This window comes from Cebus imitator, unplaced genomic scaffold, assembly GCF_001604975.1.
Source record: "Cebus imitator isolate Cc_AM_T3 unplaced genomic scaffold, Cebus_imitator-1.0 Scaffold42, whole genome shotgun sequence".
NCBI classification, from domain to species: domain Eukaryota; kingdom Metazoa; phylum Chordata; class Mammalia; order Primates; family Cebidae; genus Cebus; species Cebus imitator.
This window is the reverse complement of record NW_016107357.1, coordinates 8895304-8909558: the sequence shown is the minus strand read 5'-3', so window position 1 is coordinate 8909558 and position 14255 is coordinate 8895304. Positions and strand designations below refer to the sequence as shown.

At 47.7% G+C, this 14255-nt stretch overlaps 1 protein-coding gene across 1 annotated transcript in view; it reads left to right on the top strand.

The window, feature by feature from the left end:
* PARP1 (poly(ADP-ribose) polymerase 1) overlaps positions 1-9269 on the top strand; it is a 49624-nt gene extending 40355 nt beyond the window's left edge. Inside the window, exons 16-23 of the mRNA XM_017526441.2 lie at positions 1161-1283; positions 1856-1984; positions 3970-4068; positions 4758-4910; positions 5864-5991; positions 6759-6820; positions 7935-8049; positions 8413-9269. Of these exons, the coding sequence (XP_017381930.1) occupies positions 1161-1283; positions 1856-1984; positions 3970-4068; positions 4758-4910; positions 5864-5991; positions 6759-6820; positions 7935-8049; positions 8413-8494 (891 nt within the window). The 3' untranslated portion in view covers positions 8495-9269. The remainder of the gene's footprint in view (positions 1-1160; positions 1284-1855; positions 1985-3969; positions 4069-4757; positions 4911-5863; positions 5992-6758; positions 6821-7934; positions 8050-8412) is intronic.
* Positions 9270-14255: the final 4986 nt, after the last annotated feature.

Here is a 14255-nt window from a genome sequence, read left to right as displayed (position 1 = left end):
CAGAGTTTATTTTGCAGTTACCACGTAGTCATCAAATGGAAAACTCTTTCATTCATGTTATTTCAACATTCTTTGAGCATCTTTCAAGGTCTCCCAGTTCCGGAGCCTTCCAGCTGTATCCTGGAGTAGGGCTGAAGGATTCCACTTATATCTATGGGTGAGGCAGTCTCGGCCTATGATAGAAGAAAAGCACACGGGAAGCAGAAATGGACCCAGGCAGTGGGCTCTCTGGCTGGTGCTGGAGAAAAGGCCCTGAACCAGATCTGTCAACTCCAGTTATAGCTGGTTCTGAGTAGTGAGCCTCTCACCTTGTTGTTGCCCATTCACTGAGGACTTGCTAGGCTTTCCTCAGCCCCAGCTTCTCCCCATTCCAGAGTCTTCAGGTAGAAGAGCTGGAATAGCATCCTTACCCATTGCCAGAGCTACCTGGGCAGCAGAGTTGGAAGTTGTACGACTTGGTGAAGTCCATGTCACAGCGAGAAGCAGGCATGGGGCTTCAGGCTTCCTGGGTGCCACTTCATATCCACTTGACCTTCCTGTGGTCACCTAGGCTGTCTGCCAAATTCCTGGAATCCCAGTGGTCTCACTCTTCCACCTCTATGCATTTATTGTGCACCCTCTGCCTATAGAGTAGCAAGTGACACTGCCGGTAAGCATTGCCTAGCCTTTCTGTGCCTGGCCACTTCAACCTCCAGGTACAGTAGAAACTAATTTCAATGAAGACCATGGAGGCAGGGGGCCTGACTGAATTCTACAGCAATGGGCAACCTCCTGTCAACATTTTATCATGAAAATGTTTCAGGCATACAGAAAGTTGAAAGAATTTCACAGCAATAGTCATGAGCCCACTACCTAGATTTTACAGTTAACACTGCATAGTTGTGGGGGCAGGGATTAAATGTCTGTAATTGCACAGTTCCTTGTACAAATGAAATTTCATGGGAGAAGCCCATTATGTGTTGAGCAGTGCTTTTAGAGAATGGGGTGGTATAGCTGTAACAGGAAGGCAGTCTCTGATCGTTTCCCTTGTGTCCTGGCGTGTGCACACAGCACGTTACTTCTAGACCTACTGCAGCTTCCACCTGCTAGAAGAGAAAGCCTGGCCGGGGGCTCGGAGCTGCTCCCTCAGTTTTGCGTTCCTTCTGTCCCCTCCTCTCCAGGCGGTGTCCCAGGGCAGCAGCGACTCTCAGATTCTGGATCTCTCAAATCGCTTTTACACCCTGATCCCCCACGACTTTGGGATGAAGAAGCCTCCGCTCCTGAACAATGCAGACAGTGTGCAGGTAGCGCAGGGGTTCAGAAGGGACTGCAGGTCAGCTGGGCTTGGGTGCCACTCCCTTGTGACCAGCCCTCCCGTCATGATCCCTGAGGGCAGCGCCAATGCTGGGAGGGCCACCTCCTTGCCCTTGTTTTGAAGTTGAGTTTCTATTCACATTGGTGGAGGCAGAGCCATTTTTCCTGCCCCTTTCTACCAAATCCACTGGGGAAAGAGCCGTAGGAGAGGGAGAGCTCTCCCTCCTAACAGCATCTTCCTCCCCATTTTCCCTCCCTGCCTTTTAAGAGAGCTCCTGGCTCAGGAACCATTTGTCTGAAGTGCCATCATTATAGGTCTCAAATGTCAGCATATGCGAGAGGAAAGACAGTTCTTCCACCTCTCAACTCCCCCAGCCTGCAAGGCCTTGTTAAATTCCAGGAAGTCCTTCTGAGCACTCACTGTGTGCAGCAGATAGCAGGCTGGCTCTGACTAGCAGGAAGGTTTGGATGTTCTCTGCATGTAGGTTTTTCTCTGCCACCTCGGTGAGTCTGTCTCACTCACCATGATACCTAAGTTGGGGGCTTTCTTTTGCTCCTCCAGGCCAAGGTGGAAATGCTGGACAACCTGCTGGACATCGAGGTGGCCTACAGTCTGCTTAGGGGAGGGTCTGATGATAGCAGCAAGGATCCTATCGATGTCAACTATGAGAAGCTCAAAACTGACATGAAGGTAACAGGGTCAGGCCTTCCTCAAGCATCCTAACTTCTCCTCTTGAGAGCGGCGGTGCTGAACTTGTATGTGTGTTAGGATCTCCTGGAAAGCCTGTTCAAACACAGATGGCTGGTGCCAAGAATTTACTTTTCTAACAAGTTCCTGGACATTGTTGCCGGTGGTCCTTTCTGAACATTTGGGCATTTCACATGTAGATAATACACCTTGCTTACAAGGCAGCCTTCCAAGCCAGTGCCTCAGCTTGGCATACAAACTGATATTTGAGGGTCTTACCAAAAATTGTCTTTTTTTTTCTCCTTAATCTAGAGAGGAGCTCTGTGTTTTTCTAGACTCTTGTAGCGTGAACTCTTTTTTTTTGAGAAAGAGTCTCACTCTGTCGCCCAGGCTGGAGTGCAGTGGTGCAATCTCAGCTCACTGCAACCTCCGCCTCTTGGTTTCAAGCGATTCTCCTACCTCAGCCTCTCAGGTAGTTGGGATTACAAGCGTGAGCCACCACACCCGGCTAATTTTTGTATTTTCAGTAGAGACGGGGTTTCACCATGTTGGCCAGGCTGGTCTTGAACTCCTGGCTTCAGATAATCTGCCCGCCTCAGCCTCCCAAAGTGCTGAGATTACAGGTGTGAGCATGAACTTTTAGAAGGCTTATTACCAGTGCCCATTTCAGAAGTGGAAATGCTTGATGGCAGGCATGATAAAAAACAATGCTTTGGTTCATTTTTCTCTGGAGCCGAAGTGGCCTGTGTTGACACACAGTCTCCGAACACCCTGCCCAGACCAACCAGAGGAGGGTGGCTCAATTCTCGACCCTGTCTCCACGCTCATTTGCCCCACTGTCCTCAGCCCATTTCCTGCAGTGTTGCGGGGGTTCAGGTGGGCTAGAGTCTGATGAGTCTGGTACCAGGTGTTTACATTGCTAAAGAAAGAGCCTTAGCTCCTTTCCTAGGACAAAGGATAGATCTGTGGGTCCAAGCAGGGTAAGACACCACATATCACTTGTTTTGCGTGCCCCCGCCCGCACCTTCCTCACGGAAGGTGTGGGGGGGTAGTTCTTTGTGAAGGGATTCTCATTCTCTCTGTTTACAATTTTACAATCCTGAAGACTTTTAATTAAAACACAGTGAGATAGACCAGCATTCCTAAGTGTTCTGAACTTTGAATATAAATATGCAAATAGAACATACTAGCCTCCTTTATAATTCTCTCAGGTTAACTTAGCATAGGTTACATCAGCTATTTGACAGTTGTTAGGCTTGTCCTCTGAGCTAGGTGTAATTTTAATTGCACATCATAGCTGTGACTTCCTCTGGCCCATTGTGTTTTAACTCATGCGGAGCTGGACTCTTCCAGGAGCCAGTTGCTTGTTCTGGAGATGCCCTGTTCACTGACAGTGAGTCCAATGTTCTAACTTCTCTAATATCCCAAAACATAGATTTTATTTGAGACGGAGTCTTGCCCTGTCACCAGGCTGGAGTACAATGGCGCAATCTCGGCTCACTGCAACCGCTGCTTCCCAGGTTTAGGTGTTTCTCCCTTCAGCCTCCTGAGTAGCTGGGATTACAGGCATGCGCCACCACACCCAGCTAATTTTTGTATTTTTAGTACAGATGGGGTTTCACCATGTTGGCCAGGATGGTCTTGATCTCCTGACCTCAAAAAAGTCAGCCTGCCTTGGCCTCCCAAAGTGTTGGGATTACAGGTATGAGCCACCACACCCCACCCCCAAAACATAGAATTTTAAGACAAAAAGGAACTCAGAGATTCTCTAGCAGCCCAAGTAGTTGCTAAAGCTGGAGGCTAAGGGAAGTGGAGCCACTGACCCAGGATCTGCCCAGCCTACAGGCCTGGGACACAGGCTCTCAGTTGTGTCTGGCTTCCTTTGAGGAGTGTGGTGTTGAGCTGTGCATCGGCTGAGCCTGAGCATTACTCCTCTGTAGCTCTCCTGGGGTCTCGTTTGTGCTGATCCCAAGATTTCATTTACCCAGGTGGTTGACAGAGATTCTGAAGAAGCCGAGATCATCAGGAAGTATGTTAAGAACACTCACGCAACCACACACAATGCATATGACTTGGAAGTCGTCGATGTAAGAATCCCTTCTCCCCCACTTCCTTCTGTGTCCTGCCAGCTTTTCCCTGCCCACTCGTCCAACCTAAGCCTGGATAGAAAAGAGCAGTTTACTAACTTTAGATAACCCAAAGAAGTGACTCATTTGTTCAGCAGAAAAATCAGTACTTTTTTTTTGTTTTGTTTTGTTTCTTGACATGGAGTCTCACTGTGTCGCCCAGGCTGGAGTGCAGTGGTGCAGTCGCAGCTCACTGCAACCTCCGCCTCCCAGGTTCAAGTGATTCTCCTGTCTTGGCCACCAGAGTAGCTGGGATTACAGGCACCCAACCTCGGGTCCCAAAGTGCTGAGATTACAAAATTAGTAGTCTTATACAGTAGTTTGGGGACGGCTTTTTATTCTGTTTTAAAGGACATTTCCTGTTCCCAAACTTGATCTCAGAACATAGAATTATGAGAGGTCCAAGATAAAGCTCCTCAAGTGCACATCTGCTGCACAGTAATACTAACTAGCAATGGCTGGTCTCTGCTGGGCGGGACCTTGACCCTCCATCCCAGCCCTGTGGAAAACATTTTCTACACTGCAGCTGACCTGACGTTTTCTAGCCTTAGGGACAGCTGGTCATTTCTCCTGTATCCATCCTATCTTTCAGTCAACCAGAGTAATGAATGGCTTCTTTTGTCCCTCCCTTTGTTTACTACTCCGACCAGATCTTTAAGATAGAGCGTGAAGGGGAATGCCAGCGCTACAAGCCCTTTAAGCAGCTTCATAACCGAAGGTTGCTGTGGCACGGGTCCAGGACCACCAACTTCGCTGGGATCCTGTCCCAGGGTCTTCGGATAGCCCCGCCTGAAGCGCCCGTGGTATGTGCCTGGCCTGGTGAGGGGTGGGCAATGCCTGTCTCTGCAGGTGTCTCCATAAAGAACTTTGAGTAAGGGGTCTTATTGGCTTAGCTGTGGCCAATAGGGGATTTTATGAGACATCCTTTAAATCTTCACCTTTATCCTCCTGACCCTAACCCTGTCAGGGGTTTCAAACAGTTTCTGAACAGAGGAGGTAGAGCATCCAGGCCAGGGCCGTGCTGCAAATACTAATCGGGTATGTTAACAAGCAAAGAGCAGACACATGGCCACAGGCCAAGCTGAGTCCAGGCCTACCTCTACCACTTCCCAGCCAGGCCACCTCTGAGTGTCAGTGTCTTCAGCAGCAAAACAGCAATGAGTGAGTAAGGCTTTACCCAGACATGAGGGACTATGATGCCACCTGCTGGATTCTAGACGGGTCCAACTGGACAGGGCCTTCAAGCCCCTCGTTTCACAGTTGTAGAGTGAGGAGCAGAGAGGTTTAAATGGTTCTCTCTGGTGCTGTGCAGTAGTGTATGATGGACAAATGGCCTACCTTTTCTGAACCTCATGTTTCACTTGCAAAAGGGAATAAAGATACCATCCTGCATTCCGTGGGTGTTGACAGGTGCTGGTTTAAGTAACATTGATGAGCTCATTCCATCCTCACAGCAGCTCCATGAGATTATGTTCCCCATTTGAGAAAAGAGGCAAGTAGAGTCCAGAGAAGTGATGTAGCTTCTTGCTCCTTGGCACCTGGCAGAGCTAGGATCTGAGCAGCCTGGCTTGTGGGCTAAACCTTTGGTATTTCCTCACCACGGGCATTGTGAGAATTGTGATGTATTTCCTCACCACGGGCATTGTGATGGATTGCAGCACTTAGCTGGGCTCCTGGCTCTAGCTGGCACTCAGTGAACAGCTGCTCCTAATTTTGCATCAGAAGATTCTCAACTGTCCCTTTTCCAACCTTCCAGACAGGCTACATGTTTGGTAAAGGGATCTATTTCGCTGACATGGTCTCCAAGAGTGCTAACTACTGCCATACGTCTCAGGGAGACCCAATAGGCTTAATCCTGCTGGGAGAAGTTGCCCTTGGAAACATGTGAGTAAACCTGGCTCTGGAACTGATGGCATTTCATGGGGACAGATGGAGTGGGCTAGGCAGAACTTCCCTTGGCTGGGAGAGTAGAAATTCTCCACTACAGTTACTGGGCCCACCAATCAGGATTCTTTGCTTGTAAGTAGCAGAATCCAATTCAAGTTAAGGGAACAGGAAGATAGAAGGATTCCTCACAAAATGCAAGAACAGAATGCAGCCAGGCCTCCGGAGCCGGCAGTGTCTTCTGTCCGTGGACTGGGAAGCAGAGAGATTGAGTTGCACAAAGGATGATCCCCCATGGCTTCCTCCTCCACTCACCAATGTTTCAGTTTTCTTAGACCAACGCAAATGGAACTGGAGTCTTAATCCCACTTCCAGATTCTCCACAGAGAAAGATCTATTTAGTCCAGCTTCATTTGGACATCCTGTGAGAACTACAACCAAAAGCACAGGGTCATGTTAAAGGCCAGAGGTTTGGGGACTATGGAGTGTGAACAGAAACCCAGAGCCACCAACCACCACTCCAAATAGGGCCTTACCTTGAAAACGGCCCCGTAGCTGTGATCGCTGGGCACAAACTGTTCAGTCACAACTGCGGCTTCGGGTTCTGGAGGAGTTCCAGAAACTCGAGGGGGAGCCTGAGCAGTTAAGATGGTCTGGGTTTTGTAGGTTGACTCGTCTCTATATCTCACTTTGTTCTTCTAATCAAAACTGTTGGTTTTGAGAGCCCAGTGTGAAGGCCTCTTCTGAGACTGTCCTCTCTTCAATAGGTATGAACTGAAGCAGGCTTCACACATCAGCAAGCTACCCAAGGGCAAGCACAGTGTCAAAGGTAAAGTGTTTCCAAAGCTGCTGCCACAGCCCCAGGCACCCTGAACAGCACAGAAGTGGGGGCTTGCTGTCCTGAGAAAGCTGCCTTGTGGCTGGCTGTCAAACAGCTGGAGATTCCTTTTATCTTTTGGGGGCATGTGTGTGTATGTATGTTGTTGTTTGGGTGGTGGTTAATATGCTGCAGCTGACCATGATTGGAGGTTCATTTTACTTATTTATTTTTTAAAAATAGACAAGATCTACAGCAGGCAGTTCATTTTTAAAAACAGTTCACTCCACCATGGCATGTGTTTACCTATGTAACAGTCCTGCACAAGCTGCACGTGTACCCCAGAACTTAAAGTATAATAATTAAAAAACACACACACAGTTAACTCTGTGGCTGCAGTTAGTATCACAAATGCCGCAGGAGCAGCACCAGTAACCAGGTACATGGGTTTGGGCTTTAACCTAACTTGTAGCTACCGCAGTGAGGTACCTCCTGTGACATAGTAGTGCCTGGAGCATCTTGGCTTGCTAGAATGTGCAACGTATGATTTAGAACCTTCCACTGCCCGGTCGAAGTGGCTGCTTTAGAATTCTGTTGAGCAGAAATGTGACCCTATAGGGTATCACTGCTCTCATGAAACTCAGTGAAGCTTGATGCCCTGGGAACCTTGATTTATTGCCTTAGTTTATATCTGGAGAAAGATAGAATATGTCTTTAAAATGAGCACATGAGGCTGGGTGCGGTGGCTCACACCTGTAATCCCAATACCTTGGGAGGCTGAGGTGGGTGGATCACCTGAGGTCAGAAGTTCGAGACCATCCTGGCCAACATGGTGAAACCCTATCGCTACTAAAATACAAAAAAATTAGCTGGGTGTGATGGCACATGCCTGTAATCCCAGCTAGTCAGGAGGCTGAGGCAGAAGAATGCTTGAATCCTGGAGGCAGAGGTTGCAGTGAGCTGAGATTGCACCACTGCACTCCAGCCTGGGCAACAGAGCAAGACTCCATCTCAAAAAGGAAAAAAAGAAAAGCACATGGATCAACATCAAGTAGAGCTCATCTCCCTGGAACCTTTGCCACCTCTGTTCTCACAGTTCATGTCACTTGTGCCTTCTGTTTTGCAGGTTTGGGCAAAACTACCCCTGACCCTTCAGCTAGTATTACTCTGGATGGTGTGGAGGTTCCTCTTGGGACTGGGATTTCATCTGGTGTAAATGACACCTGTCTACTATATAACGAGTATCCTTTCTTGAGTATGCTGTGTGAGCACAAAGGAATGTTCTGGAGGTGCAGAGTCACATGCTGTCAGATTACCCGGGACAGACAAGGATTAGAGGCTGTTCTGTAGATGTGTCCCATGGTGACTGTTTCCTTTCGGTGATCTCTCCCTGTGCATGCCTGGCTTACAGGGTATGAGCCTTCCCTCAGTTTCCAGAGTAAGATCTCTTCTCCTCAGTCTGCCTGAAGGGCACCAACCCAGCCCCATGAAGAAGCCTTAAAGTAACTTTCAGGATGGCACTGGGCATCCTGCCAGCCCGGGGAAGATAAGGCACATGTACTGTCTCTGTGTGGCCGTTGGCTCCTTGACAAGCTTCCCCTCAGGTACATTGTCTATGATATTGCTCAGGTAAATCTGAAGTATCTGCTGAAACTGAAATTCAATTTTAAGACCTCCCTGTGGTAATTGGGAGAGGTGGCCGAGTCACACCCGGTGGCTCTGGTATGAATTCACCCGAAGCGCTTCTGCACCAACTCACCTGGCCGGCTAGGTTGCTGATGGGTAGTACCTCTACTAAACCTCCTCAGAAGGGATTTTACAGAAATGCGTTAAAAGGTTTTCTCCAACTTTTCAAGTCCCTTGTTTTGTGTTGTGTTTGTGGGGAGGGCTTGTTTTGGGGGTTGTTTTTGTTTTTTCTTGCCAGATAGATAAAACTGACATAGAGAAAAGGCTGGAGAGAGATTCCGTTTGCATAGACTAGTCCTGTGGAGATAAACCACGCTCCATTAGAATGTCTGCCTTACTGGTTTCCCCAGGGAAGGAAAAATATGTTTCCACCCTTTTTTCTAGGTGTTCATCTTTAGTTTTGATTTTGGAAAGATGTTACGCATTTATTTTTAGTTAAAAATAAAAACTAATTTCACACTACTTAGATTTTCTTTTTTATCTTGCACTTATTGTCCCCTTTTTAGTTGTTTTGTTTGCCTCTTTGTGGTGAGGGGTATGGGCAGACCAAAGGAAGGAACGCTAACAGTTTCTCATACTTCGAAACCGAAAGAGCTTTCCTTCTCTAGGAATACTTGAACAGGGAAGCTCTTGAAATACGTGGTATGAAAAGTTGTATTTGAAATTCTTGACTTTCTCATGGGCACTTCTGTCTTGCAAATTAAAACTCTACTGCCGATATACTGATCCAAGGGCTAATAGTAATACTCGATTAAAAATGCAAATGCCTTCTCTATTTGTGTACTGCGTGTCTGGTCTCATTCTGACTACAGATACGGTTCATCTTCACAGTGCAAGGTCCCAAGAGACTTTGGGGGGATTGTTTCTACCCATAGCTGTGAAACCCCAGAACATGCCAGGCAGCAAACTGCATTGCTCAATGGGAATGCCCCATCTAAGGGGCAGAAAGCCAAGCACCAGGCATAGGATCAGCTTATCAGCTGCATTGTGGTGATCAACTCATTCTGCTCTCTGGAAGATTGCCTTACATACACCACGTTGCCTCATGCAGCTACTCTACATTTGAGAATGATACCTAAATGTTGACATTTCAGTTGTCTGAAAGCCAGGGCCAGTGTGATATGTCACTGTAATCCCAGAGTGTAATCACACCTGTAATCCCAGTGCTTTGGGAGGCCGAGGTGGGAGAATCATTTGAGGCCAGGAGTTCAAGACCAGCACCTTTGACCTGGAGACCCTCTCTCCTGATTATCCAGCAATCCAGTCTCTGGCTCCTGGGCTCCTGAGTATTCTGCACACTTTACCTTTTTTATCAGCACAGAGAAAGGCAATTACCCTCAGAGTACCTGATTAAACAAAGTATTTTTAGATTGGAGTGATTACTTAATGGGTTCCCTAAGGAAAATTCACATTTCTCAAGGAAGATTCACATTTCTCAATCTATTTTCTCTTCAAAAGTGGGAAACTAGCATTTTGTTTTAGTATTCACATTCTGCTTTTCTCTCTTTGCTTTTTTTTTTTTTTTTTTGAGACGGAGTTTCGCTCTTGTTACCCAGGCTGGAGTGCAATGGCGCGATCTCGGCTCACCGCAACCTCCGCCTCCTGGGTTCAGGCAATTCTCCTGCCTCAGCCTCCTGAGTAGCTGGGATTACAGGCACGCACCACCATGCCCAGCTAATTTTTTGTATTTTTAGTAGAGACGGGGTTTCACCATGTTGACCAGGATGGTCTCGATCTCTTGACCTCGTGATCCACCCGCCTCGGCCTCCCAAAGTGCTGGGATTACAGGCTTGAGCCACCGCGCCCGGCCCTCTCTTTGCTTTAAAAAAAATTCAAGTCCCATCAGGGAAGCAGCTAAAATGTGAGAATTTAAAAATTAAAGCCAACCTTGCATAGAAACTTGGGGTGCTCCATGAGCGAAGAGAGAGGCATTACCCTCTGCCTCCTGGTGAGTTGCCCTCCTCCTGCCTCTTTTGGAAGTGCTGTTGGCCACCAATGTTGCCCAAGGCAGTACTGAGCTCACATTTCAGACCACACTGTTCCACACGGCGATGCATGCATCCATCTATAAAAGATGCACTATGTATATAGTAATGCTTCAGCCAATGAATTCTGCATCGTTGGTTATCTCTTGCAACACAGGAGGTGGAGAGTCATTCCTTCAAGTGTCCCAGAGTGCTAAGGCGAAGCTGCTATAGAATTAATTTGCCTGGAACTTTGCCTTAGGGCAAACCCAAGTACCTCTTTTAGGAATGAGAAAGTCTAATAGTGGCCTTGTCACTGATGGGTGCATAGTATGTACTCAGACTGCTTAACTAAAAGCCTAGAAGGTGCATTGTCTTTTGACCTTCAGAAACCTGAGTCTTCTCAGTGTTAGGATCTGAACGTTGGGAATCATTCACCTCTGACCTGTTGGGCTGGTTTTATTACACTCTAGTATACCCAGGTGCTTTAGGATTTCACAATTCCCAAAGTGGTGTCATTTTCTTTCCCTTAAATCCTGTGTTTTGCCTCCTCAAAAATTGGCAGTTGCTTTTTTAAGGCATAGTGTTTCACCATTTCTTCAGGCCGGGACTTCCAAATTGAGTCTCATTTAGGGCCAGTGTGGTTTCAGGAAGTCTGGTACAGTGCTTAGCAGCACCCCACTGCCCACTCGCTTCTGCCGTTCAGTCTCGGCCTGGAAGGTTAGACAGCAGCTTCCCACTGGCATGTGCCAAATATGCCCATTTATATGGTTTAAGAGGTCCGTGTTTTCTCATTTTACTGTTCTCCAGATGAGAGGCTCTAAGAAGGCTTATTTTGGAGACTTCAAAGGTAAAGAAAACGTAGCCTGTCAACATCTTCCTCAGTGAATTGGCCCTTGTGTGAAAAATGTTGCCCACTGGCCTAGGGAACAGTGTTGGTAATAGGGACAGCTGGTGTGTGTCCTGTGGGCCATGTGGACTCAGTGCCACCCACCACTGTGCCATTCCATACAGCTTTGCTTCTGATCAGTGACCTCATTATACAGCAGAGTTCAGCATTGGGCTTGTGCTCATGAATTAACTGGTTTTGCCACATGCCCCATCACCCAGAAATGACCTAAATGAAGAGTAGAATGACTCTCGATGTTGCCAGTTGTGAGACAGCGTCCTGAAGGGATGGGCTTTGATCTTACAGGATGCAGTAGAGGCTTTAAATCAGAGGCTGACCGGGTGTCTCCCCCCAGCCAAAGCGCATGGGTCTGGGAACCAGTGGGTGAAGTGGGAGTAGTTCCTCTTGCTGTTACCACACCTGATACCCCACTCACAGGGCTTGTGTTTGGAGGTCTTAGTCCCTAAGATATGCCTCTAGGGTTCACAATCAAATTGGAAGATGAGGCTACCACTTGGCTATTTTGGGCTCCTTGTACCACTGAATTAATGTGCAGAGGAGGGGAGTGACCCTGCTGGTAGGAGTGCCTGATCCTGATTAGCAAGGAGAAAATGGGGTGCTGCGCAGGGAGGCGAGCAGGACCACGTCCAGAGCCCAGGAGAGTCTCAGGAGAGCCGAGTGCTGTCATGTCCAGTGGTAAAGGCAAGGGGAAGTCCAGCAACCAGAAATGCGGCAACTCCAAAAAGTGACAGCACTATGGAAAATTCAGACGCTTCTGGAATGAAGCCTTGGGTCACTTTAATCAACTGAGGTTCTGGCTGAGGGCAAAGGAAATAAGGAATGGGTACTAGAAGGAAAGTCACAGATGTCAGTTGTGGCTTCTTGACCAATTATAGAAATAAAGATCAAAGCACCCAGCTAGCGGGGGCAGAGACACTGGAGGTTTTTGGGGTTTTTGGTTGGTTTTTTGGGGTTGGGGTCTTTTTATTTTTTTAAGACAGAGTCTCACTTTGTCACCCAGGCCAAGTTGGAATGCAGTGGCACAATCTTGGTTCGCTGCGACCTCCACCTCCCAGGGTCAAGGGATTCTCCCACCTCAGCCTCCCAAGTAGCTGGTATTACAAGCGCGTACCACTAATTTTTGTATTTTTAGTAGAGACGGGGTTTCACCATGTTGGCCAGGCTAGTCTCAAACTCCTGGCCTTGAGTGAATCGCCTGCCTTGGCCTCTCAAAGTGCTGGGATTACAGGCATGAGCCAGTCCACCCAGTGGAGACACTGCAGTTTTAAGCCACAGAACAAGTCCAATCTGAGTGTAGGGATTCTGATGAGTTACAATGGCTATACATACACTCAAGCTCTTTGCAGGGCACCTATAAATGTCTCAGTCACATTTATACCCCTAAAGGTCTTACCCTTTAGTTCAATGGATTCCAGGTTCTGAGAAGGCTCTCTGTCCTTTCCAGAGATGAAGGAAGGCAGGGGTCAGGGCCCGCAGGAGGGAATCCCTGTATTCTTGGGGTTGTCTGAGCCAGGGCTCACTCATGACTGGTGCTTTCAACCAAACCTTTTTCTCATGAATTCTGTAAAAGGAATAGTCAAGCCATTCTGAATCCCCCAGATCTCAGAGTTGTCTTGAATGTGTGCGCTGATTCCTGTAAAGTACCTCATATGGTTCCTGACCTATAATGAATACTCCATAAATCTTAGCTCTTATTGCTAAAATCCCAAAGAGTGATTTTGCTCGAGTCTGAATCCAAAAAAGGAAGCTCCAGGTAACAGGAGAAACTAGAGAACAGGACACAGAAACCATCCTGCACTTTTTGTATCCTGTGAAACCACCATGACACTGGCCTTCCCTCTCTGTGGCCTCATCCTCCATGTCCCTCCCTGTGTGTCCAGCCTCTCCAGCACTTACCCCCAGGCCCAGCCCCACTTCAGGCAGGCCTGCTAGGGCTCAGAATAGCCCAGCTGCTGTCTCAGCAGATGGCCAGGCTAATTTTAGCCATGTGGTACTCACCCAGGGACCAGGCTGGGCTTTTTAGATTTGAATAAGACAGTGTGCAACTTTGGTTTAGAGGCAACTTTGGTTTAGAGCCAATAACAAAGCTTTGAGTTGTGATCTCTGCGTCTGCCTAGCACTTTACAAGATTCCAGAAATACAATTTTAAAGGATTTTGTTTCTGTGAACCAGCAAGAACCCAAGCTATGGAGCCAGCAGGCAGTCAAGCCAGCAGGGTGTTGATGGAGGGTGGTGAGAAGCAGATGGTGACACCAGCTCCTGCCTCTTCCCCCTGATAATAGGCTGGTGGCAGGGCCTCAGTATCCTGGGTGCACTTTGCTCTCACTGCTCTCCTGGCCAAAGTGAAAGAAGGCAGCAGCCAACTCAGCCTCCTCGAACCACTTAGAGGTGGTAGGCTGCATCTTCATACTGTGGAATGATTGTGGTCAGGAAGAAATTAACCAGACGCCAGCAAGAACCTACTTTGGCATTTTCCTGTGCAGTTCCTCGTGACAACCTAATGTGAAGTAGGCAGATGTGGAAACAGGCTCAGAGAAGTCAGAGGTCCCAGCAGAGATGGAGATTTTGCCAGGTTAAGAACGTGTCTTTTCTGGTGTAACGTTTCTTCCTCATTATTCTCCATTTGTGAAGACTGCCTTTTATCCCAGTTCTAGAGTTCAGAGACAACAGAATGACTTGGAAAGCCACATTCCAGCCTGCCTTCACCTTTCCACAATTAATGACTAGTGGCAGAGGCAAGTTGACCAGAGAATACAGGAGAATGAGGAGACCAGACTAGTCATGCTTCCTAAACTGGGTCCATGAACTCTTTGGGTGGTCTTCGAGGAACTTATTTGTGTCAGTTGTGCTGCTTTCAGCTACCAAAAAAAAAAAAAAAAAAAAAAAA